Source organism: Arthroderma uncinatum (assembly GCF_011692745.1).
Source record: "Arthroderma uncinatum strain CBS 119779 chromosome Unknown scaffold1, whole genome shotgun sequence".
NCBI classification, from domain to species: Eukaryota; Fungi; Ascomycota; class Eurotiomycetes; order Onygenales; family Arthrodermataceae; genus Arthroderma; species Arthroderma uncinatum.
Window position 1 is genome coordinate 1,023,790 of NW_022983863.1, and position 24,742 is coordinate 1,048,531.

Here is a 24,742-nt window from a genome sequence, read left to right on the forward strand (position 1 = left end):
GGGTTGAGATAGGGAGAACGCGGCGACGAGCAAGGAGGCCCGGAAGCTGAAGAGATCGAAGGATAGTGCTTAGCTGTCTTGGAGACATGGTGTCTGCGTACCCGTGTTACGCGCCGCCCTGCCTCTCTACCGTCTTTATACCCCCCAACCCGTGCTATATCGCCCGCGAATCCATGGACCGCTACCGTGTCCGTGATTGACGACCTGAAAACTCGGCTGGCAGACCTCCGGAGATACCTCAGACATGGCCTACAATGGGTACGGCTATGCGAATTATCAGCAGCCGAATGCGCGGGGCCAGAGCCAAACTCCTTACGCTTCATCGGCCCAAGACCCCAAGCCGGCGGAACGGCCGCTCCAGAACAACCGCCAGGAATACGCGCAGCGAGACACCAACTGGAGCGGACAAAATATATCTAGGGTACAGGGTTCGAACTCGCAGGGTGCCAGAAACAATTACTGGGTGGCCCCGACAAACAACGCCGTGAACCAATCCATGGGCTATCAGCAACAGGCGTCATATCGCACTTCAGACATAGATCAGACCACAAATTCGGCGCGCCAGTATAATAGCCAACCGCAATCTCAGCACCATACCAGCGCACAAGGGAGCAATAGTTATAGGGTTGAATCTACTTCAAATACGGGCATAAGACAGAATGCTGTGGCTCCTAGTACTCATTATGCTACTGGTACTTCACAAGCTCCGGCAGGGGTTCTTCCCACCACAGCTTCACAGGCCTATCAGTCGCGGACGGCATTGCATCAACCTGACTCTACGCAGAACTCCCGCACTGCCGCAGCCACAGCAATGACTGCTTTGTCCTCTGCTTCTAGGCACAATTACAATCAGAATATGACCGCTTCCACTTCAAATACCTATCAGATATCAAATTCCACTCAGTATAGCACTCCAGACCCTGGTTCAGCGAGAAGTCAGGTGGGAGCCAACACTGCAAGCTCGTCGAATACTTTATATCCATATCACTCTGGAAATTCCGATCAAAGCCGTGAAGTCGGTCGCATGTCATCCTCCACTGACATGCGTCAGAGGGGAGACACCTCGGATATGAGCATGCCATCGGCATCGAGCGCGGAACCATCGCCACAACTCCAATACCGAGCCCACCAAACCCAAGTAGCAGCCGCCTCTCGCTCCCCATCGCTCCCACACCAAATTAGAAGGGCCCAGGTTCCTGCACCCCAAACCTGCCCTGGAAAACGACCAACTCCTAATGATACCCGGCAAGCGCTAGCTCTAGGTCATAATACCCACCACCCGCAGCAACATACTGAGACGACCTCAGCTGCGGCAGCATCAACCGCCCAGACATCCCTGCCTAGGTTTGTTGATCCTACAAGCATATATAATCCCTACTATATGCAGGTTGGGGTGTCTGAAGGTGCAGCTACTGCTAAAGCAATCGTTGAACAGAACCCGGCGACCGTCTCAGATCAAACGGAAGCTGCACAAACAGTAATACGGCAAGATTCTACTGGGCCTTCAGCACCGAGTCAGTCTCCCGAGCCAAGTGTCACAGCACCGGAAGAATCCACGCAAGCCACAGCAGTGTCCACTACCCATACGAAGTAAGTTATATCACCTACCAAAAATATAGATTATGAAGTTTAACGTATGATTACTAGTGCCCCTGAGAAGCCGAAGAGGAAAAAACCACCAAAAGAAGTTTCGAAGGATACTCCAAAGAAAGTAAGAAAGAGAGCGAGCCGAAAACGGAAGTCTGATGCTACGTCGACCCCTAAACCAACTATTGCAGAGCCTCAAGCCAGTTCAGCCACCAATGGAGGGGCGAAGGAAAATGAGGATACAGCAAGCCAAATGCAACGGATGCTTGACGAAATGCGCATGAAGGACCCAAATCTGTTTAGATCGCTTTTGGCGGCCAACATGGTTAGTTTAATTCTGTCTCCTAACTATGAATGATACAATACTCATATTTGTACTTCTCCAGAACAAAGCTGAGAATAGTGAACCTGAGCGGACTCCCTCTAACGGTACAAGCAATGCTCGGGCAGAAGGCTTGCCTAATGTTGCTAATACTGCCAGCCCCTCCACACTTCCACAGCCACCTACCTCCAGTGCTAGTACAGGCCGTACGCCTTTAGCAAAATCTCCTAGCAAACGTACACCAGCCAAACGTACGCCAGTCAAAGCGACGGCTGCCCGTAGTACACCTATCCAACAAGCATCAATCGAAAATCCGACTCCTGTGCAGCGGCCACTAGAAGCTACTTCAGTGGTCGGTAGGCCCGATACGCCAGTTGATACTGGCACCGATAGTCCACACACCGCCAAACCGGGGATTATTGATGGTTTACCTGACCTGGGGAAATTCCCAGCATTACGACGAAAGCGGAAGCTGAAGACTGGGACTAGTTTTGTAGCAGATGGGCTCAACCAAGGTACCGTTACCACATTCCATGTGAACGACCCAGGGTACATAGAGGACCAAGCCAGCCAGTCGACCCCTAACCCTCAACCAGTTTCAAACGTTCCCCAGCACTATGCCTCCTTAAGCGTTGAAGAGCAACGCCTGAGTCTTTTAGATAATTTCACTAAAACTGGACGTGCTGAAATCCCCCCAACTCCCGCGATACCCACTCCTGCAACAGAAAGCATCCCCCCTAACCAAGTGGTCAATATCAATAATGCCCCAGCCGCCCATCCCCCGCTGCAGCCGCCAACAGAAGGAACGAATGGAAATCGCAAGGCGGTATCTTTCTGGCCTAATCATAAGCGCCGTGTTTTAGCTGAATCAGCGTGCGAATATATCGCCACATATCCAGGCAATAAGGTCATTACTCCTGATTTTGTATCAAGCCTAATTGAACAAAACCCGAGCTATATTCAACTTTGTCACATGCTAGAGCAACATGGCTATACTATAAATAAGGTCCATTTTGCGAAGCATCTTTTACAAGCATTCCCTGATCTCGGTGAGAGCTCTGGAAAGACAAAGGTCGAAACTCAGCCAACATCGCAACCTCCCCAGCCTATCCTACCAGTCTCATCCTTCGTTTCCCCAACTCCGTCACCCGCAGCCCTCCCCCAATCAAGTCAGAATGGGGTGAGCCCCCAGGTAGCTACTGACTCGAAGCCGGTTCCCCCATTATCGCGAGAGGAACAACGTCAAAAATCCCTTAATCTACTTCATCTTTCTCGGCGCACCAAAAGCGCCTCTCAACGGCGTATTTCAATTTCTGCTTCGCCGGCACCGCAACCTCGCGAACCACTACCCAACTCCAAGGAATCGATGGCCCGAAAACGAACATTCGCAGAAATTGTGGACCTTTCGGCTCTCAGTGATGAGGAAGATGACGATGATGAAGTTGAAGAAGTAGTTGACCAGCAAAATCACGATGAAGTCACTATTGAAGATCCAATGGATACTTCACCTGATGGCCCTATCGAATCCGTGGCGGAGACCACCATGTCCATGCAGCCCTCTGCAATGGAATCTCCACCACTACCAGAGTCAAGAAGCCGTAGCGCCACGCAACCCGTCCAGACATCGCCTGGTATGCCTCGAGACCCCTCGCTCATACCCGAACCAGCTCCAGAGAAAGCCGCCGATTTAGCAAACTTCCAATATACAGAAACATCTTATGCCAGCAGGAAAGAGGAACTCCGCCGTTATGCTGGTATCGTCAAACCCATGGACAAAGCCAAAGCGTTAAAGAGGTCGTACTATGATCCCCGAACTATCGCCAGAGATATCCTGATTGCTGCTGGCCGCCATCCCACAGAGCGCCCTCTCAACCAGCACTTGTTAAAGCTCAAGGAGAAGTTTCAACATATGGATTACTCCTCCGATCTCGAGACGTTCCGCTGGGATCTCGTCGACCCAGGCGGCCCTCCTCCCCCCAAAACTGCCCCTGTCCCCATCATCACCCAGCCGAAGTTCGAGTCACGTGAGATGTTGCAGACTTCACGTGACCCTGCTAGCTCCCAGCAACTTCCTGGTGCAGCCAACGCGACCGCTCATCCCCTGCCTCAGCATCATAATCCAACAGTCGAAGCCGACGCTCCCTCGAACCCCATGGCACCAACGCACACCTCTCCTTCCTTTGCCTCTTCTCTCCCCACGAGACCTGGGCCGCGCCGGGCCGGGCGTCCCCCCGGCGCGAAGAATAAGCCGAAACTTGTTCCTCATACGACTAGGAACATCGAGGTTGCCATCCCTACTGCCACACCGCGAAAGTCGTCGGGCACGTACCAGATATATGAGTGTCGCTTTGATGGCTGTGGCGCCAGGCTACACAACTTTGATATATTTCGAAAGCATGTCTTGAAACTGCACGGTCGACCTGATGAGATACCCGCAGTCTGCATGTGGGCAGGTTGTGCCTCGTTAGGAAAAGGCGGACAAGTAGAACAGGGGAGATTTTCTGCTAAGGAGCTCAGGGAGCATTTGGACAGAGTGCACCTGAGCCAGCTGGCTTGGAAACTGGGTGATGGGCCGAAGCCCATATCCTCCGGTGAGACTGGAAAGTTCAACCAACCAATTGTTATTTCCTAATCACTAGAATTTTTTTCTTTTTCTCCTCTTCTAGGCCATCCTTGCTTCAATGCAGATTCATGTCTATACGATGACAAAGGTCGTACAGTTATAGCGAAGGCAACAACCCAAGGCGCCACGCCTTCCATCATATTGCCAACTACATGGCGTCCAATACGCGACTTCAATAAGAGCCATGGATATGAAAGCGATAGATCCAGCGCGCTACAGATTATGAAGGCGCTGGAGACAAAGCAATCGAATGTAGGGGTTGGGCTAGGTCCGGGTGGATGTATATTAATGAACGAAAATAGGCAAAGCACCGTGGCCGCATCGGATAATGTTTTCAGGATCCTGCCTCCTGAAGAGAGCAAAGAGTCTGAATGACGCTCTAATGCAGAAAGAATATTTGTGGGTGGAGATTCGGTACAATTTTTGACAAGAAACTACAGCACTCAAAGCGCGGCGAAGGAGGATACCTTGTTCAGGCGTTCAGCTATTTATGATTTGATCTCATCATTGCTATCTATCAGGGGTAGACGTTGTCTTGCAATCAATGAACGTTATGCATTGAAACAGGGTCCTCGTGTAGGTTTGGTATTGTTCTACTTATCACCATGCAGGTATAATTGTCGTAGAGACGAGTATTTTCAATATCCGCCTAATAAACCACGTATTCCATTCTTATAGCAGATATTCTTAAAACCAATGTGCCTTGTACCCTTGAAATTATAATAAAACACAGCTCTAGCCTTTCTTCCCGACACCAACCCCAGGATTCCCAATGTTCTGCGTCGTTTGCGATGATCCGGTAGGTTTCACTAAATCCGCAACAGTATCAACGGGCACGGAGTCGGTCTCTGACGAGGTATTCGAATTGACCTCTAAAAAGTGGTAGACAACGATGAGGAGCATGGCGCATGATCCGAGGAAGATGGCGAGCTGGTATAGTTCGCTATCGGATATCATTTTGTCCAGGTTATATAGGAAGAATGTCGGGAAAATATAATCGATACCAGCGGCCAGGCAGTACTCCAAGGAGATTTTCTATAGAATCGATCACCATCTATATTAGCCACTGAGCAATGGATGGGAATAGGGCTGGTGTCCAGATCTCTTGAAGGATGCCATACCAGTGACTGGTCAGTCGCGAGGTTCGGATGGGCCTAAGGTATGATCGACGGCCAGAGTGATGTGAGAGAGGTGTCTAATCAGCCCGTCAAGCGTCTGTCGAAGGTGTCCAGGTCTCTGATATCTGCATCCTCCTGGCCCTGTATAGAGCTGTTGATGATATCTGGCGGGAAGCTGCCCTGGACTTGGACTACGGCCACCAGGCTGACTCAGCAACTTCCGCCTTAATTTTCATCCCCACCAAACTCGCTATCTCGAAGAACTTCGCTAACAACACACCCTCAAAGTCACTTCCGGCGGCGGCAGCGTCGACAAGGACATAACTCCCGTCAGATACGAGCGGTGCTAGGGACCCGGACACTCCTTTGGACATTTCTCTTACTAGTGGTGCCTTTTCTTTTCTCCACAGAGCACGATTTACTTATTATATACACGCGATATTGTCTCACGCCGGATAGAAAATGGCTCCCAAACGAGGCGATCAGCCTAAGAAGGCAAAACCCACTGTGGATGATAAGGTACGCATGCTACATGCTCTACGAGCTGACAAGTGATATTCCGGGAGAGAAAGCAAAGCTAACAGTGTGAACTTTAGACCTTTGGCATGAAAAATGTAAGCACGAGGGAATATTTCTAGAGCTCCCCTTTACAACCACCGGTTATTGACACCACCCAAGAAAAAAGGATCAACTGCCCGTAAACAGATAGCCCAGCTCGAGGCGCAGGCAGCCTCGAACAAGTCCGCAGATGCCAAACGAAAAGCAATGGAGAAGGAGAAACGTGAAAAGGAAAAAGCAGCAGCTGAGCAGGCCAAACGTGAAGTCGCGGAACTGTTCAAGCCAGTGCAAACCCAGAAGGTCCCCTTTGGTGTCGACCCCAAGACGGTTCTATGCGTTTTCTTCAAAAAGGGCAACTGTGAGAAGGGCCGTAAATGCAAGTTCAGCCATGACCTGGCGATCGAGCGCAAGGCAGAGAAGAGGGATATATACCAGGATACCCGGGAGGAACAGGACCCGAAGAAAAGCGATACGATGGATGACTGGGATGAACAGAAGTTGCGAGATGTTGTGTTGAGCAAGCACGGAAACCCCAGAACGACCACAGATAAAGTATGCAAGTACTTTATTGATGCTGTCGAAAACCAGAAATACGGTTGGTTCTGGACTTGTCCAAACGGAGGAGATAAGTGCATGTACAAACACAGTCTGCCACCAGGGTACGATATCATTCCTTCCTCCTTCTTTATCTCGTGCAGGCATCACCGGGCTCTAATGTTTTAAAATAGATTCATATTGAAAACGAAGGAACAGAGAGCCGCCGAAAAGGCTCTCATGGATAAATTCCCCTTGAAAACCTTGACACTCGAGGAATTCCTCGAAACCGAACGCCACAAGCTCACTGGAAAGCTCACACCAGTCACAGAAGAGTCCTTCGCAAAATGGAAGAAAGAGCGACTAGACAAGAAAGCTGCAGAAGATGAAGCTCGCAAGGCTAAGGAGGCTACTGGTCGTGCCATGTTCGAAAGCGGAGAATGGAGAAACCAACAAAGCGAGGCCGAGTCGAGCGATGAAGACGAGGATGATGGCGAAGATGATGATGCGTGGAACCTAGAGAGCATGAGGAAAGAGACCGAGGCTCTCAGAGACAAATCCGAGCAGGAGAGAGTGGCCAAGTTACAGAGCTCGGGCGATGCTCCAGAAGATACCGCCATATCGGATAAAGAACCATCCGCAACTGTTGAAGGAGAAGGTTAGGATGATGTCTTGGTTACGAAAAATAAGTTAAATATTAAATGAGCAATAAACGGGAAGGATATATACGAGCTTCACGCTTTTATGAATCAACTTTTGTCCACTACTTTCCGCTGTCAACTGTGTTCTACTGTTCGTTGCCCCGTCAAATACCAGCATAGCCATTTCCTATCAAGATGCAGGAGTTTTCATACGACTAACTCCACGGAACTACGAGAAAGACCGAGTTTGTTTATGAAGGCTCTATGGGATGAAAAGCCCTGAACGTCATGGCATTAATCAGTACTAGCTAGGTAACATAAGCTGCCCCTCATTTTAGGTTGTCTCTTTTTTTCAAACATAGATCATCCACGGCCAACACAGCCTGGGCACATAGGGTATGATGGACGAAACACCAACCCCGTTTTAGCCATTCTCTCCGTCGAGTCAAACTATGACAACCATCGAGCAAGACATGGCGTGTGGCGAGAGGGGGTAGGGAGAGAGAAAGTCATAAATCCATCTAGGCAATTTCTTCGATCTTTGGCTTGCTGGTAGAACCAGCGGCCTCCTCTTCACCTTCTAGCTCAGGCATCTCTTCCTCGTCCTCCTCCTGTGATGGTAATGTTAGCATGCATTCAGACGACAGTAGTAATTAGAGTGGGGCAAACTATACCATGTCACCTTCTTCACCAGCAGCACCCTCCATGCCTCCCATTCCTTGCATTCCTTGCATTCCTGGCATTCCTCCCATACCCTGCATCATTCCTTGCAGGCCTTCCATTCCTGGCATCCCTCCCATTCCTTCCATGCCGCCTCCGAGTTTGGAGAAATCGAGCTGGTCCATCCCTTCGGGCTCCTCTTCCTTCTCTTGCTCTGACGGATCAATGTACTATAATTCCCATTAGCAACAGATAAACAGCTAGAGAAACATATACACAGCTTCAGACACACAGTCTGCGGTAGGGCTCGAAATAATCCAGGAAGCAGGGGTATCAAATCACTCACCATTCCAAAATCGGGCTTCAGGTAGTGAGGCTTTGGGGGAGCAACCAATTTCTCCCAGTAGTCCGCATCAAGGTCCTTCTTGATCAACTTTACAACAGCCCTGGGCATCGACCCGGCGATCTCGTATGTGAAATTCTCAGGATCAACTTCTTTGCACAGCTTCAGGTCCACCTGGTAGGTAACCTTCTTTGTGGTAGAGTATCCCTGGAAGAAAACGCGAGTCGGAGTGACCTCAAGTTTGACAATGCCCTTTTTGACCAGGTCCTTCTCGCCAGCATCCTTCTCGGCAGAGTCCTTCTTGCCTGAGTCTTCCTTGGTTGGGGCTTCCCCGAGATCAGGAGCCCAAATATTTAGTTCGATGAAGTTCCTCTCCGGGTTAGTGTCCGAGGATCGCTCCCACCATGTGACTAGAAGTAGATGTAAATATCAGTATCTAGAATGACAATGCAGACTTCACCGTGCTGGTCTATTGGTGCGCAATGAATGGGATTGAGCTGCTAGACACCCTCCACTAGCGGGGGATAGATAGCCCTCTTTCCCCCCCAAGCGAAGATGACGATAGCAAGGCGGCAAAGAGAAACTCACCTTCGGGGAAACGTGGCTCCATGTCGGTCATGATGAAGTGCTGGAATGTGAAGCAAGAAAGTAGTCAATGGACAGGTAGGAAACTGGGTGAGTGTGAGCTGGAGGAGAGTCTGCGATGTTCTCCAGTAGCGCTCGAAAAGGCGAGGTCTAAAATGTCTCTGGAAACTACTGGAAGGAAAGCACTGTGGAGCTCGGGCCAGGCGGGCGTGCCAAGACCATGAAGTGAGTGACTAAGCATCCCACCATCACGTGGCTAGACTGCACTCCGCCTTCTGCTTTTGCTCCTTACGATATATGCATAACGGCCGTCGTTGTCTGACATATCGAAGCAACAGCTACAGCCGTTGGCTATACGTTGTTATACGCTGGTTATATGCTGGCTATACGTTAGTTATACCTTGGCTATAGCGGTGTTCCCCCAGATTATACGTCCAGTCTTACACACACAGCCTGGATTCAAGGATCAAGCCAGCAGTACTCGTAGAGCCGCATACCTCACATAGTCCTGCTCCACGCGCTGCACTGTGGCCCTAGGGCCATCTGCCCGCCATGGAGACCCTAAAGGCGGTCTTCTTCAAGCCTGACCCGGCCGCACAGGCATGTCCATCCATTCGGCCCTCACAGCTTTAGCACAAACCATACTAACACATCCCCCCGGTAGATGAGAAAATGTAACGCCCTGATAAGGTCAAACACCCGGAAACTCGACCGTGACATATCCCAGTTAAAGGCAATTGAAATAAAAACGAGACAGTTCATCGTCGCCGCGTCCAAGAGAGCGCAACGGAACCCTTCCCAGGCAGCACAGGCAGCGAAGGAAACACGGATATTCGCGAGGGAGCTGATCCGGATCAGAAAGCAGAACGCCCGTTTGACGACGAGTAAGGCACAGCTAGAGAGTGTGAAGATGCAGGTCAACGAAGCATTCTCGGTCAGAAAGATCGAAGGGAGTCTCAAGGCCTCAACAAGTATTATGAAGGACGTGAATACCCTCGTCCGGTTGCCGGAGCTGACAGGCACCATGCGGCAGCTGAGTAAGTTTCAACCTTTCAAACAAGAGTCTCCTGCCAGTACTGTTAACCCGGTTGAAACACAGGTCTGGAGCTAGTCAAAGCCGGCATCATCGAGGAGACCATAGACGAGGCCATGCCAGAGGGCGAACTGTTCGAGGGCGAGGAAGAGGAGGCCGATAGCGAGGTCGATAAGGTCCTACAGGAGGTTCTACAGGGAAGGCTGGCTGCATCGGGCGGCATCAAACCGGAAGAGGTCCTCCAGGAGGAAGAACAGGTCGCCGAAGACTTCGAAGACCAAGAGGCTACTCTCGAGCAAATGAGGGGGAGGCTAGAAGCCCTCAAGAGCTAGCTCTTACCCTTGCATCTCACGTCTTAACGCAGTTTCTTAATGACCGATCACTTACCACCATGATACACGCTTTGAATATGTCGCCGTTCGGAGCCACGGCGACTGTAAATGGAGTTCAGGAGTATATATACATGTTCAGCAGAGCCAGCTGCTTGCCGTCTTTTTACTTGTCGTGTCTCAATAGCAATCTATCCACCTTTTCTATCTTCTAAACGCTCTACATGCATCCCTACTCTTTATCTCCTAACGGCCCGTAATCGCATTAACCACGTGACTTTATGACCCAAAGCAGTAAGGCGCTGAAACAAAAGATCTCTCCTCAGCCTTCGAAGCGCCTTCGCGCTCTCCCAACTTCACTCCGTCCACGTCGAAGATATCTGCTGCGTCTTCACTGCTCTTATTCACGACAGAAACTTCTGTATCACTCACCCGTTTGCCACTCGTGCGTTTCTATATCTTAACGTTTGCCTCCTGCGCCTCGTCTCTGACACGCCTGAGACCACTCCGCCTTCTTCCTCTCCTTCCTCTTCATCACAAACGCAAGATCCAAACGCGCCACTTGACTGCCTCGTCCAGTCCTGTATACCTTCACTTCAAGACTAAAACCCCATTTCAAACCAAATCATCATGTCTACCAAGCTCGACAAGTCTCTTGATGACATCCTCAACTCCCGCCGCCAGGCGCGTCGCACCAACCAGCGACGCCCAGCGACAAAGGCTGCAAAGGCTGCTCCTGTTGGAGGAGTCAGAAAATCCACCAGGCAAGCCAAATCTACTTCCAAAGCCATACCTACCGGACCTGCCATGGGATCAGGAGAGGGCAAAATCATCGTGAGCGGCTTGGTAAGTCATTTCGCTACAGTTATCCCATTCCACATCCCGCGCCTCGTGCGACCTAATCTACAGTCACTAATACACGTTTTACTAGCCCGCCGATGTGAATGAAGCGAATATCAAGGTATGTTGATAGAGACGCTCTCTGGGTTTCGTTCGCCGTCTCCGTTTTCAGTCATCTTGCGTCGAACGTGACGATCGGAAGAGTCGGCTTTCTTTTTCTTCCCAATCAAGGCGGACTTGCTCTCAGTGCGGCTATACTTCACGGTGATGGGCCTCTCAAAAAAAGACATGCGCGCGTAAGCGTCGGCGCTTGAGCTTGAGCTCTTTGTTATCAGACGGTTGATCCCTTCCTGACTTTCGCTCGCCTGTGCTTAGGCATGATGCAGAGTCATACGGAAGGTTGAATCCTGTCGCGGCCTTGAAAAAATCCTGGTATATGCCATGTGGGGTGCACTTGAGCAGTCGACACGACTTGTCCTGGTATTATAAGTTATATAAACCAGCGTTTTTGGCTCTTCGTTGTGGGACATGTTGGGTATCAGCGAGCGCAGCAGTGATTAAGCAGCACAGCGTACATCTACCCATTATATACACGATATTCTGTCCACCAGGAGGCCGACTGAATCGCCAAATACACGATCGTGCGATATCACCATACAACAGTTGATGGGATTATATTGTTTCCTGGACCTATGAACACACGCATTCGGCCTTGATGGACGGTATCAGAAGTATTCTATGACGCAGATGGGACCGAACCAACGATTTAGCCACTGACCACTCTGGATCTCGACAAACGTCTGGATGCCACGTTTTCCGTTCCGGGCCCATGATGGATGAGCGAATTGGGATCAACACCCTTTGTTCCACCTACCGGACCAACATGGATATAGATATTCTCACTTCAGCCTGTGGAAGACCGATCAAGTTACCCAACCCTCCGGATGAGGGTCGCAGTTCACTCCGGATATACCGACTCACCTTGACTATACTAACATCTAACTGACTGGCTGTTGCTCTGTGCTCGCTGATCCATCTGGATTTTATTTCGTTCGAAAGCCGACGATCCCAATTGCTCATATTTAACGCTTCGAACTATGTTGACACACATACTTTCAATCGCGAACGTACTGATGAATTTCGTGTCACCGTTAGGAATACTTCCACAAATCCGCCGGACCAGTCAAGAAGGTCATGCTTACCTACAACCAGAACGGCACCAGCCGTGGTATTGCTTCTATCATATTCACCCGCCCTGAGACCGCGATCAAGGCTGCCAAGGAGCTCAATGGATTGTTAATCGACAAGCGTCCCATTAAAGTATGGAACCTCCCCAGATCTTTTCATCAAGAGGACACCATTAGCTAACTTGGCCACACCCATAGATCGAGGTCGTTGTTGATGCATCCCGTGCACCCCCAGTCCCAGCAGCCAAGCCTTTGACTGAGCGTGTTGCGTAAGTGTTCACACTGATATTATCTATTCTCATTGCAATTTTTTCATGGTTGCGTTTACTAACAAAGAGCAGCCAACCCAAGGCTCAGCCCAAGCCAGCTTCTGCCGGAAAGGCTGGACGAAAGCGAGATCCTCGTGGACGTACCCAGCGCGGCCGCAACGCTGGTCGCCCGAAATCAAAGACCACCGAGGAGCTTGATGCTGAAATGGATGGCTACTTTGCTGGTGTACCTGCTAACACCAATGCTCCCGCTCCTGCGGCCAATGGAGCTGCACCTCAGCCAGCTGCTAACGGTGAAGACCTCGGAATGGTGGATGAGATCTCTGTGAGTTCCCTCTCTCGGTGACCCCAACCAAGTTGCATGTCATCGCTAATACAATCATTGTAGTAAATGTATCGCTATGACAATTTGCTACAAGGCTGCGAGTGGATAAGAATGTCCGGATGTAGTTGATCTGACAATGCTGCTCTTTTTTTTCCTTCAATGTGTTATGTTTTAATACCTCTTCGTCCGGACTCGGGCAATACTAAAGTGCTTACCGAAAATTGGGAATCATCGACTTAACTAGTTTTACATTACCCCTTAACAATCTCCGGTTCTTTCACTTACCTCACGCTTTACTTCCCTTTGTTGTATTCGTGCTCCGATCTCGACGTGTTTTCATCTATGCTTAATTTTCCTGTTGTCTGCTTGGGCGTTAATAGTATTCTAATGGGGGGAGTTGGTAGTGTTATGTGGCTTACAAGGAATTATCTCTCCAACCACGCAAGACTGAAACAAGCTTCTGTATTATTTTCTTTAGAGCATTTAATAAAGGATGAGGAATCAATGACTATTGAAGTACGGGGTATACGCAGGTTCTATTATGCTATTTGCAAAAACAGTCGCTAATCTAGGCCAGACTATATGCCGTAAAGGGAAATCACACAATGGACACTGCTCCTTTGTTGTTCGCATTGGGAATATGAAGCCAGCCAGGCGGGACAATGAGCTCTCACACATCGCATTTGTGACTGTGAAGTTCAAGAGAGAGAACAAGGGCGGGCGCGGGACAAAGAAAGAAAGTAAATCAAAATACAGGATTTACTCAGCCATAGACCACTCTACCCCTCAATCGACTTGCGCCACTCTTGATTTAACCTGGCAGCAATCGATCTACCGTGTTCCGTAGATCAAAGAGTGGCCTTTGAGGCTGTCAAGGAAACCTGCACTTCTTTTGAAAATAGATACAGGGAAGGACATGGGGAAACAGGCTTTTCTCGAAACGCGGTTCAGCTAATCAGCGAACAACGATATTTGTAAATCAACCGAAAGATCGAGGAAGGGGTTGAGATACCAACCGTGGTTTTGAGATAGGGCTACCGTTGAAGCGGGAGTAGTACCAAGGTTGGATGAGTCTCAATATGCTTAATCGGAATCCTGCCCAGTTCGCCACGATCTGGCTGTTGGTGTGTATGTCAAAGAATGTTTACTTGGTTAATTCGATTACCTTCAAGATCTAGATCAGATTTACGACAGCAGGAAACAAGCTGGTGAGGGGAAGGGAAACTCTATTATTCTCTATATGTCCGAATATTCGATGTGATATGTGTATTTTGAGCCCGTATCGAAATGTTGGATGGTTATTCTAGACCAACCTCAGGAATCCAGACACCACACGTGCGAAGTGCTTGCCTGGCATTCTACAAGTACTTACCGCACAGACACTCGATCAACCTGCTTTTGCTTTGCACAGATCTTTACTTGCTGTGATATGGCTTGATTTATCCTAAGCACGGACTGCTCTCGACTTGAAGATGTAGAATATGTTTTCTTCGCCACAGCTCAGTCTCTGCATATAGTAGTATATACAAATCAGGGAGACTCGGTACCTTGATTTCGGAATTGCCATATATCCTACCTGTTAGGCATACAAAGGTACTAGGCCCAAGGCTTCGCCAGCTCGATATTCACTAGGGATACCACATGAACCTAGAAAGTATGGACCACGTATCCAAGCAGATGTACCTAGATGCTGGCTCTAGTGCATCAACTATTCGACATTGTATACCGGGGTTCGCGAAATAACACGTAATCTATCCAGGTAGATTCTTCGCAAAAACTGACCCTTGTAGTGCGTCCGCAGGATAACTCGCTTGCCGAATGATAGTTGACGCCCAACAATTTTCCATGATCCAGCCACGCCAGGCATAGGTCGCTGATAGTAGCGGTGAGATCCTCCGAGCATAGCATGGCATGTCGAAGCTATGTTGTTCGCTGCTCATGGGCTCGTATATTCACGTAGCACCACCCAGCTCCCAATATCGCTGTGAAAAGGCATGATTCTCGACTTGGCAAAGTGTAGCGTTCGATGGGTATCAAGAGACGCCTTTTGTAGCAGATATATTGCCGTCTCTCTGGCTAAAAGAGTACCTCGGACGCGATGGCCGACGCAGGAAGACCGAAGGAAGAAGGAAGATATCAACATGGATATTAGGTTCCCTCATTGAGCGGTGTCGGAAGCACTGATATTTCAGCTCGCTGATCCCCAATTCACGTCCACATCACTGCGACCAATACGAGCATTGTCAAGCAAATGTAGGCGGTGTCCAGGATGTGCCACATATCTGGGAGGCTCTGCAGGTTTGGAACAGGATCGTGAGATTTGCCATGTAAGACACGAAGGCCGATGAATATTGCGCCAAGTCCCATATTAAGCCCGGCTCGGGCCGCCATGGTCCACAAGGCAAGGCTCGATCGCGGTTAGTTGGGAGTGTTCTTCGAAGCTGTTCTCAGGTAAAAAGTTGTTAGAGCGCAGGATGGGACTAGGTAGGACCTCCGTCGTGGTATCCATGTTATCTCATCTTATGGTAGGGCAGTCTCCGCGTCTCAGCCATGGCCATGACGTCTCAAAGCGACGGGGAACAGGTGGGAACTGCACAACATCGTCACAGAGTTCTCTCACGCCTTGAACTCCTAAACAGGGCTGATACCTATACCTCGTCTCTACTCCGTATATCTCATCTCTTTACATCATGTCTTCATCGTGTCTTCATCGTCTACATCGCCTTTACATCGATGCTTCTGCTTATATAAGCCCTTACTAAGATATACACGTGACATACCTAGCGCCCTCCTGATTGGCCGCGGAAGTCACCTCCCCGTCCCTGAACAAGCCAAAGAAACGCAAGAATCGCAGGTTTTATGTCGGCCGGAGTACACAGGCCTCTTCGGAGTTCTCAGCAGGATGTCTTACCAGATGTGATAGCTGTGTTCGTTAGAGTTGCAAAATAGGTTGAGATGTGACTTCGAGCGGCACATTTGGAACCTGGCTACCACAAGAACAAGAGTCTGGGGTATTCCCCTCCTTACCCTCCCCCAAATCTACCCCATTGAGGCGACGACGGGGGCTTCCGCCACGGCACCAACGCCATGGGTAAGGGATCCGCGTCTATAGTGTAGCCAGTCGAAGTACTAGAAACACCCCTGGACCTGCATCCATGAGGCAACTGGCGCGCCACCGTCAACCTTGCAACGACTTCCAGACGCCTCCAGCCGCCTCCCTTCGAGTCCACCCACACACACTGTCTCTCTCTCTCTCGTCGTCGTCGTCGTCGTCAGGATGGGAGTGTGGGGGTCTCTTAAACTCCGAACCCTCGCCTGTCCGACCGCCGCGTGTGAGGACTGTCAGAAAGTGAAGAGTCGAGTTTGATCGATATTATTTCTCCGTGCATACTTCGCATGGGTGAAGAGAGAGGGGCCGGGTCCTGTTCCTGTCTGTTCGACGCTGTGCTACGGATGTGCGCATTTCGATCGAGCCTGATCGCATGAGATCTATCCCAAGGACGTTGCCACCTGACAATGTAATATCATCCGTGCATTTATTTGCAGGAAGGACTATTATGTTTCTGCTGATAGTTCTAGGTTTCGCAGACACGGTAGGACGCCAATTAGTCGGCCAGGTGCAAAGGCACTCGGTCCCATGGACTCGGGATCTGGCCTGCCCAACTCCTCGGGATGCTTCCAGGCGCAGGTTGGACTATCACATCCGATCTCTCGCGCCCCCGTTTCTAGCAACTATTGAAGATCATTGGTTTCATTCGAAATATTCTACCCCGATTGGGATGTGGAGATGCGGAAGGGAGGCTGGCGGACCGTCTTTCCGTCAAGCCCCTTTAGTTAGGACAGCGGCACTAATATGATCCAGAACGCATTTCGACTGTGAACGCAACAGGGCGGATTATTTTAAATGCTGGGTATTAATTACACTACTGAATACAGTCACCGTACTCGATGGGTCTCGTCCTACCCAGGTCGAATCCTCTTGGGGGGAATTCTCCGCCCAGGAACGATTTCGAGCTCCCCGAGTGGTGGGCTAATTCCAAGCCCACCCGGTGGAGGTCCAGTGTTTTGGGTCGTCTCTCGAACCATTAGTATCTTACACAGGAGTGGTAGGATTCTATACGACAGTGAACAGGGAGGAGCCAGATGCATTTTCTGAGAAGTTGAAATATGAGGAAGTATATGCTTAATCCTGGGTGATATCGAGGCAAAACTTGACAACCAGCATCAACCACTCGTTCCCTCACAACCCAGCTTCTTTTTTCAGATGTTCATGCAGCATTATCTCGATCTCAGCAGCAGCAGCAGCAGCAGCAGCAGCAGCAACTTCCGCCACATCGGGTTCTACGTACGTTAAATCTGAGAGGATGTGCCCCACCTGTGGCCAGCCTGAGTTAAGGATAGGCTTGGGGGGGGGGCAATTCCGTCCAGCGGGAAACTAGCTGCTTGGCTAATAACGGTGGTGGAGGGCTCGAGGACCATAACTGACGGCGGATCGCTGCAACACTGGAGGTTTGTCCCTTCGACTGGTTCAATTAACCATCTCGACTAGTCTAGCATAACGACGACGATGGCCGTGATGGTGTGGTGATGGGGGGGTTTTTTTGTGATGGGTATGGCGGAAGTGTGCTCCGTATGATATAGTGCTAGCAAGGCGGATTTTCGATGCAGCCTCTATCTGGCGTTCTGCAGCACACACGTGTATGCAAGGGCAGAGAGTCAGTGGCTACAAGTCAGGTACAAAGCAGCCATGGAGTTGAAACATAGCGTCGAGGCAAGACTGTGTATATCCAGGCTGGCTTCAAGCCAGGGCTGGCGATGCGATATAGCGATGGGTACGAGAAGGCAGACTTCTGTCTCATGCCCTGTCCAGAATGATGGTGTGCGTACGGGGTATCTCAGGCCCCCTTCGAGGGACGAAGGAGCCGCCATCGCCCATCGACAGACTCCCACTGTACTGGGATTTGGCACTACGACTAGAATGAGTCTCGATCAGCCTGGTTACATGATATCGCCGTTTGAAAATACACAGGCTCTTCTACTAACGGCGGTCTCGACTTCCTCATTCCAGGACTATCACTTAGTCTGCTTAACGGCTTCCTCCTCCTTACCCTAGCTACCTATGAGGATGGACAGTACGATGGGGATGGACCCAAACGAAGGGATCAAACCGCCAAACCAATCATTAATGACAGAACGGCGTGTGGGCGTACTTAGGTTGAAAAAACCTCCATCGGGCTAAGTATATTTTCCTTCTCCAGGAAATCCACCTAATTTAGTCAAAAGCCCTACGCGTAACTAACTGTCAAACTAGTCCTCTTTCTTTTCTTTTCTTTTATGTCGTTCCCTTTGTGCAGAAAAGATGACAGAGAGAAAAGAAAGGAGCGAGTAAGAAAGGGAGAAGAGAAAGAAAGATGAAAAAAAGGAAAAACAAGCTATCGCGGATCCGATTCCGACAAGTCACCGTCTCACGTTCCCCGGACATGGGTGTGGCTATATTTACGTACTGAGAAACGAAGCACACCGCGTAACCCGGGAGAGTAGCGCACCAGTGACAGGCAGCGCATCAGGCTCACAGCTGGTCCTGGAAGCTGGCACGCGTCTACAGAGTACGGATCCTGTCAACGGATAATCGCGTACTGCGGCACCTGCTGGTGAGCGGTCAGGTTGATTTACCGGATCTTTTCTTTTGCTGTCGTCCTGTCACCTGGGGCCGAGTGCCTTGTAGTGAGACTTGTAGCGATACTCCATACTCTCCATACTCTCCATCCTCCCCATACTCGCCGCACAGAGTATCTGTGTTTGTGGGTGTGATGAAGAGGCAAAGGGGCCGGGGGCGATGCCATGACAAAGAAGCGTCTCAACCACGGATGGCGACGACGGATTTCGGGGCTGTCCACTGGTTGACGGCCTGCGCTGACCCGGCGGCCCGGTACATCCTCCCCCACAGCCGTTGACCAGACTAGCCGGACATATAGAACAAAGAGCACAGCACAACAAACAGAGGGACAAAAGGAAGAAAGAAAGCCGGGGGGGAATAAAGAACAGACACAGACAATTAGTAGATCAGATTCAGACTTATGACCAGACAAACAACGACCAGCAGCACATTATTTATATCTCCGGATGCCTTTTGCTAGTCCCCGTCCGTCCCTGCATTGGCCCTACTGCACTCCGCCAGCGGCTCTTTGTAAATCGATCTCCTCGCCTGCACATCTACATATCTATACACATACATACGCACGGCAGCAGGCTGACTACGGAGTACCAGACGACAGACTACAGCCTGCAGAGCGACGGACGGTGGGTTACTTGTTGCTGTACTCTGGTGCACTGTATGTAACCGGCCCTGCGTAACGGTGCCGAGTCGACCCAACAATAAGTCACCGTGTCGCGACGAGTCCATTCACACAGCTATACGAGCATCGTGTCGCATCAGGGTGTGCTTGACTGTGCGGTCAACACAGTATCGGTGTGAAAGCACGCAGACGACGCAGGTCCGGAACCGGCTTCGTCTAGCTGCCCAAGCCGGAGCCCTCCCGCCCAAAGCAACCAAATTAAAAAATAAAATAGCAAAAAAATAGGTCACCTCCTAGGCATACCGACACAGCAGGTCAAATTCGAAATCGCACGTATCTCCTGGTCTGGTCTTGAAGGGCGGAAATAACACGCCCTTAAAGCTCGCCGCACCTGAAAAACAGGGCTATCTACAAACCCCCCACTTGGTCTGATTCTAGGGAAGAGAGGAGAGAGAGAGAGAGAGAGAAAAAAGCAAGTAAGATCGAAAAGAAAAGCAGGATATACGGGAGTGTACAAAACAAAATAAACAAGGGAGCTCACTCACCTGGCGCCGCCTCCCGATATCTTGCTTACATGTGTAACGGCGGCAGTCAGTCGGGAGGGTCTACTACCGCCAGCGGAGATATTTGCAAGAGGAAGAAGGGAAGAAGGGAAGAAGCAAGGTGCTGTTGTTGTTGGTCACCCTTGTGACGAGACCGCCTGTGCAGTCCACGACGAAACAACGAACGAAAAGGCGATATCGGGATTCTTTCATACGGTGAGGCCACGACCCGGGCTTCCTCACCACCATCACCACCATCATCACCATCACAAACTTCATCACCCAGTCAGGTAGACGCAGTTAGTCACCGCCCGTTGCGCCAGGGTGCTTCGTCGTGACCTGATTAGTCGAGCGCTGACTAGACCGCCAGTTCAAGGCACGCGAAGTTGGATACAACACCACCACAAACCAGCGCTCTCGAGCACCCTTCCAAGCATCAATCACCTCTTCTTCACGGTTCACGGTTCACGCCTTCTCCCCAGGTCTCGCACCGCCCTACCCTAACAGAATTCCGCCCCTCCAACTAAAGAGCCAGACAGCCTAGTACGTCTCATCCGTCAGCCATCCCATCCCCCCTCTGTCGAGTCGTGGCTCCTCGAAGGGGTCGAGAGGCGTATTTTTCAATACTCTGTACGGCGTATAAACGCCCCCCTGGGCAGCCCCCCGGGCTCAGCGGACCGTTCCATGGGATCTCACTGGGCTGGACTGGGGTAACTCGATCGGTCGCCCGTGTTGCAAGACAGGACAAGAGGAGCCGGACACGGAGATTAGCTTCGCCTTGCCCCTACTCCCTACACTATAGTACACACGATCTGCCCCCTACGCTACCCACACGCCTCACCCTACGCTAACGACTGGTTATTTACGTTTCGACCGGGGGACCAGTGGATGCACATCCGCTCCACCGCATCTTTTTATTATTCGGGTTTCGCTTTTTGCATATGATATAACATTCTTTTTGTTCACCCCCTTCTTTTTTTTTCATTTTTGCAAGTGGCTATTTTTTGCTTTTTCTATCCTGGAGTATACCTTACACCTTGCACGAGCTATCATAATCCGATATTCGGCTGTCGCTTTATATATTTGCTTCCCTCCCCTCGCACTCCATCTATATCTCTACTCAACAATCACGACCAAGCTCGATACACATAACCAGCAAACAGCCTCTTGATATCCATACATCGACTGCAACTGATATCTCTTATGGCTTGTATCGCTATACCACAACCACCATCACTCTCATCGTCAGTATCGACAATACTATCATCATCACCACCAGCTTCATCATATACCAGCAGTATCAACCGCAACCTCGACTCACGAAGCTACCAGACCAAAATGTGGCGAGGCTACGGATTTGGCAGCAGTGCTGCTTCCTCTCCATCACCACCATCTTCATTCCCACAGCCAGCTCCTCCACCACCATCACCGTGTGACGGACTGCTCGACATCTACCCTCGCAAGACCTCCTTCTCCACGATCTCTGGAAGCAACACATCCTGTGCCTTCCCATCGTGGCCTAACAGGTCATCTCTCTACTCTGGATCCGAGGACGAGGGCTCCAGCTCAGCCTCGGCCTATCTCTCTGACGAAGACCTGTTCCCCGTCTCTTCTTCCGGCAGCAACCCAGCCACGATGATGATGGAAAGCCCGTTCGGCAGTGACAGCTTTGAGGACGACACCCCAGCCATCATCGGAGCTCCTGGCCTGACTACCGAGGAACAGATCCGCCACATCAACGAAGCCGAAGACTGGCGCATGCGCAACTATGTGCAGGCACAGGCACAGGCTCGCGCACTCCAGGCTCTGAGGGCGGCGCAACTCGCGGCCGTCGAGCAGGCGCAGGCATCAAGACACCGCAAGAGGCGCGCGGGCACCAAGAAACGCCGTTCCCACGTTTCCACCACAGCTACCAGCGGCAGCACAACCACCTCAGCCTGTACTTCTGCCTCGGCATCTGTGGCCTCCTCGGCCAGCTCTAAGCCAGTCTGATTCTACCATATCTCCTTTGTGTCTCCTTTGTTTTACATCAACCTTCCACGATACCACGATAACACGAAAAACACACCCAAAATGAGTCACTCGTCGGCGGTTGAGTTTTGGATGCCCAAGGCTCAGCAAGTTAGGCGCGTCCGGTGGTCCTACTTTTTTGTTGTTGGGCCGACCATCCTGGTGATTGGCCAGGGAGGACGTTTCACCGCTTCGCCTTGCGATCACCCAAATCACCAACCCTCGCCAACCATCCAGCGCAGCACCCGACGAGGCCCAACCTTACCGACAGCCCCCTCGTCGCAGTTACTTTCGCTGTCACAGTCACAGTCACAGTCACAGCCGTCGACCGGTCCAGCGTCATCGTCAGCGGATCCAGCGTCAGCCGCGTTAAAAATAACATCCCGAGGCTGACTTGGGCCGGACTTATATAAGCCGCCTCTCCTCGTCGGCTGAGCGCACGTGGTCTCAGGTCACGGGAACGATGACTCAGCCTTTCACCGCCTTCCCTTTCCGTCCTCAGCCTTGTTCTTACCCCGGCTTCTTCCTTCGCCTTCCGCGTTCTTCCGTTGACCGCTTTACTTCTACTTCTACTTGTTCTTCTTCTTCTGATACCCAGCCTGTTACGAGATACCCTGTTTATTCTGTTGTTTAGTTGTTTAGTTATTCCCTTTGTCATCTCCTTTGTCGATACCCTTGAGCGTTGAGCGATCATCATGCACACATAGCCATAGTTAGCCAGTAGTCTTAGCCAGTTAGCCATTATTATTATTATTAATTCAAAAGCACATTTACATCATGACAACCTTTTCTCCCACATATTACTTGCATCTGCGTAAGCTTCTAAGCGAGCGGCATGGTAGCCTCTCTGCGGATCCCTCGGGCGGCGGTGAGCGATGATTCCAACCTTGCAGCATCCTTATTCTAATACTTGCATCCGTCGGTGAAGGCGATCTCCATTTTCTTGTCCTGTCGTGTCTAACACCGGTGAAACTCGCATCAGATCGGTGAAGAATGTAACAGAGTAGAACCTTATCGGATGACGGACGGCGGGCGGGCGGGCGGGCGGCCTGCATCGCTTGCTCGAGTAGGTACATGCCTGCATACCGAGTTTGCATGGTGTTTCCAGGTACCTATCCCAAACAAAACCCTCCGTGTCTGTCTGTCTCGCTCCTCTCTGTCCGTGTCCGTGTCCGTGTCCGTGCCGATGACTGCAAAGTACTTATATGACGATACTATTAATACTGACAAACGAGGATTTACCATCGGTGCATTCAACTGGCGGTGCACTCAACTGGCGGTGGGCTATTCTCCGTACTCGCCGAATCAGCCCTCCCTTCCCACCCTCCCCCCAATGGGGAGTATGGTTGTCCGTGTCCATGTGCGGTGTGCAAAGGCTGAAACTAACCTTCCACGATGACTCCGGCCCCGACACCGACTCTGGGGGAAGTTTGATGGCGATGGCGATGTCACGTCGCACCCTTTGCCATGCCTTGTCCTGCCCATGCCATGGTCACCGGCCTTTGTCGTGCCGTCCGTTAGACCTCGGTCGGAGCGGTTCGTGGTTCGTGGTGGCATCCTGGATGATAGTCACTCCTAGGCTATATAACGGCGAAACTGGAGAACGGTATGGAGAACTCTATGGAGAACCGGATGGAGTAATATGGGTTCATTTATCTTTTTTTTTTTTGCAAAACGACGCCGTTCAGGGCTGAGACGATGACTGCTGCCTGCATAATTACGTCCGTTCGGAGTTGTGCTCGAGAGGGTGTATGGACCCGAGTACGATGGGCCCTTCCATGCCATATTTAGATTATCCTGCTTCATTAATTATTAATGTTATTAATGTTATTATTACTACGGAGTGTACGGAGTTGACGGGGGTACGGAGATGGATGCAACCATGACAACGACGACAACACGGTTGCATCTCCCTTCTCTCACATCTCATCTCCCTCCCCTTCGAGTGATGCTAGCCTCCTGCGTCGTCTCCTGCCACCGTTCGTCTCACCTCGTCTCGTCCTGTGTCGAAGCGACCTGAAACGCCTGGCGCACCTTTTAAGGTTCCATCCGCCGTTTCTGCGCGCGGTTTGCACGGGAGATTGCCACGCCTTTTTTTGGTGCTTTTTTTAAGCTAGCCACGAGGATCCCGCCGGCCATGACATAAAAGGAGTTCGCTTGCTCTCCAGTTACGTACAAAAAGGACGTATATACGAGTGTACGAGCATACTAGTTGGTATGCGAGATGGCCGGCCGTCTCCCAGCCCTGTTCAACGTCTGCTCCTGCAGGCCTGGCTCGGTGGGATAAGGTTGGTAGCGCGAACTGCTCCCCTTCTCTTTTGTTCCTTGGTTGTTCCTTCGGCTCTCCCCCCATGCTCCTTGTCGGCGTACGAACGGAGAACGGTGACCCCCAGCCACGTGTAGAATAGCGAGAAGCGTTCGTTGATCATCTTAGGATACGACGAGGTGTAACCCGTTAAGGGGGCACGGAGTACGTATACGAAGAAGAACCTCGTCTAGCCAGGTGTTCCATGGGTTGATTAACGGCTTGTGTAAGGCTGTATTTTATTCACAGCAGAAATAACCCCCGTTCGTGGTAGTCCGTACTCCCGTATCGGCAGGGGAAAGGAAGCGTATCGTGCTGAAACGGAGGGATGGCGTTTCGTTGACGGTGACGGGTTTCGAGCTGCCCGGACACAGAGCATCATGTATATGCACCATAAACCTCAACGGGAGATCGGGCCAGACCAGATCTCGACTTGGTGCCACGTGCGGTGCATTGCATATATGGCCATGTTTTTGAAGTCTCATATAAAGCCCGTGCTCTCATGCCCGTCGTCGGTAGGGAGAATCTGGGGGTGCATATTGGCCAAGGCTGGGACTTTAACTCTTTGCTTTTTGAAATATGACGGATGGCTACTAGATAGGAATTACCTAGTGGCCGTAATGTAAAGAGGATAG

General features: G+C 50.8%; 7 protein-coding genes across 7 annotated transcripts; 5 read left to right on the plus strand and 2 right to left on the minus strand.

The window, feature by feature from the left end:
• Positions 1 to 244: 244 nt before the first annotated feature.
• GIQ15_00323 (uncharacterized protein) lies at positions 245 to 4,541 on the plus strand (the record flags this gene model as incomplete). Its single annotated transcript, XM_033547740.1, has 3 exons — positions 245 to 1,590; positions 1,648 to 1,912; positions 1,974 to 4,541. 3 exons carry the CDS (start codon positions 245 to 247, stop codon positions 4,539 to 4,541), a joined length of 4,179 nt encoding a protein of 1,392 aa, XP_033408691.1.
• A 726-nt stretch (positions 4,542 to 5,267) lies between these two features.
• GIQ15_00324 (uncharacterized protein) lies at positions 5,268 to 5,489 on the minus strand (the record flags this gene model as incomplete). The annotated part of the gene is made up of 1 exon (XM_033547741.1): positions 5,268 to 5,489. The coding sequence occupies one exon, from the start codon at positions 5,487 to 5,489 to the stop codon at positions 5,268 to 5,270; it is 222 nt and encodes a 73-aa protein (XP_033408692.1).
• A 623-nt stretch (positions 5,490 to 6,112) lies between these two features.
• On the plus strand, positions 6,113 to 7,405 carry GIQ15_00325 (uncharacterized protein; the record flags this gene model as incomplete). Its single annotated transcript, XM_033547742.1, has 4 exons — positions 6,113 to 6,169; positions 6,247 to 6,264; positions 6,356 to 6,867; positions 6,937 to 7,405. The coding sequence occupies 4 exons, from the start codon at positions 6,113 to 6,115 to the stop codon at positions 7,403 to 7,405; spliced, it is 1,056 nt and encodes a 351-aa protein (XP_033408693.1).
• Positions 7,406 to 7,904: 499 nt separating this feature from the next.
• On the minus strand, positions 7,905 to 9,005 carry GIQ15_00326 (uncharacterized protein; the record flags this gene model as incomplete). Its single annotated transcript, XM_033547743.1, has 4 exons — positions 7,905 to 7,994; positions 8,058 to 8,273; positions 8,390 to 8,796; positions 8,975 to 9,005. The coding sequence occupies 4 exons, from the start codon at positions 9,003 to 9,005 to the stop codon at positions 7,905 to 7,907; spliced, it is 744 nt and encodes a 247-aa protein (XP_033408694.1).
• Positions 9,006 to 9,635: 630 nt separating this feature from the next.
• Positions 9,636 to 10,336, plus strand: GIQ15_00327 (SNF7 family protein; the record flags this gene model as incomplete). The annotated part of the gene is made up of 2 exons (XM_033547744.1): positions 9,636 to 10,008; positions 10,071 to 10,336. 2 exons carry the CDS (start codon positions 9,636 to 9,638, stop codon positions 10,334 to 10,336), a joined length of 639 nt encoding a protein of 212 aa, XP_033408695.1.
• A 627-nt stretch (positions 10,337 to 10,963) lies between these two features.
• Positions 10,964 to 13,020, plus strand: GIQ15_00328 (uncharacterized protein; the record flags this gene model as incomplete). The annotated part of the gene is made up of 6 exons (XM_033547745.1): positions 10,964 to 11,179; positions 11,265 to 11,294; positions 12,329 to 12,493; positions 12,559 to 12,629; positions 12,702 to 12,954; positions 13,018 to 13,020. The coding sequence occupies 6 exons, from the start codon at positions 10,964 to 10,966 to the stop codon at positions 13,018 to 13,020; spliced, it is 738 nt and encodes a 245-aa protein (XP_033408696.1).
• Positions 13,021 to 21,130: 8,110 nt separating this feature from the next.
• On the plus strand, positions 21,131 to 21,784 carry GIQ15_00329 (OefB; the record flags this gene model as incomplete). Its single annotated transcript, XM_033547746.1, has 1 exon — positions 21,131 to 21,784. One exon carries the CDS (start codon positions 21,131 to 21,133, stop codon positions 21,782 to 21,784), a length of 654 nt encoding a protein of 217 aa, XP_033408697.1.
• Positions 21,785 to 24,742: the final 2,958 nt, after the last annotated feature.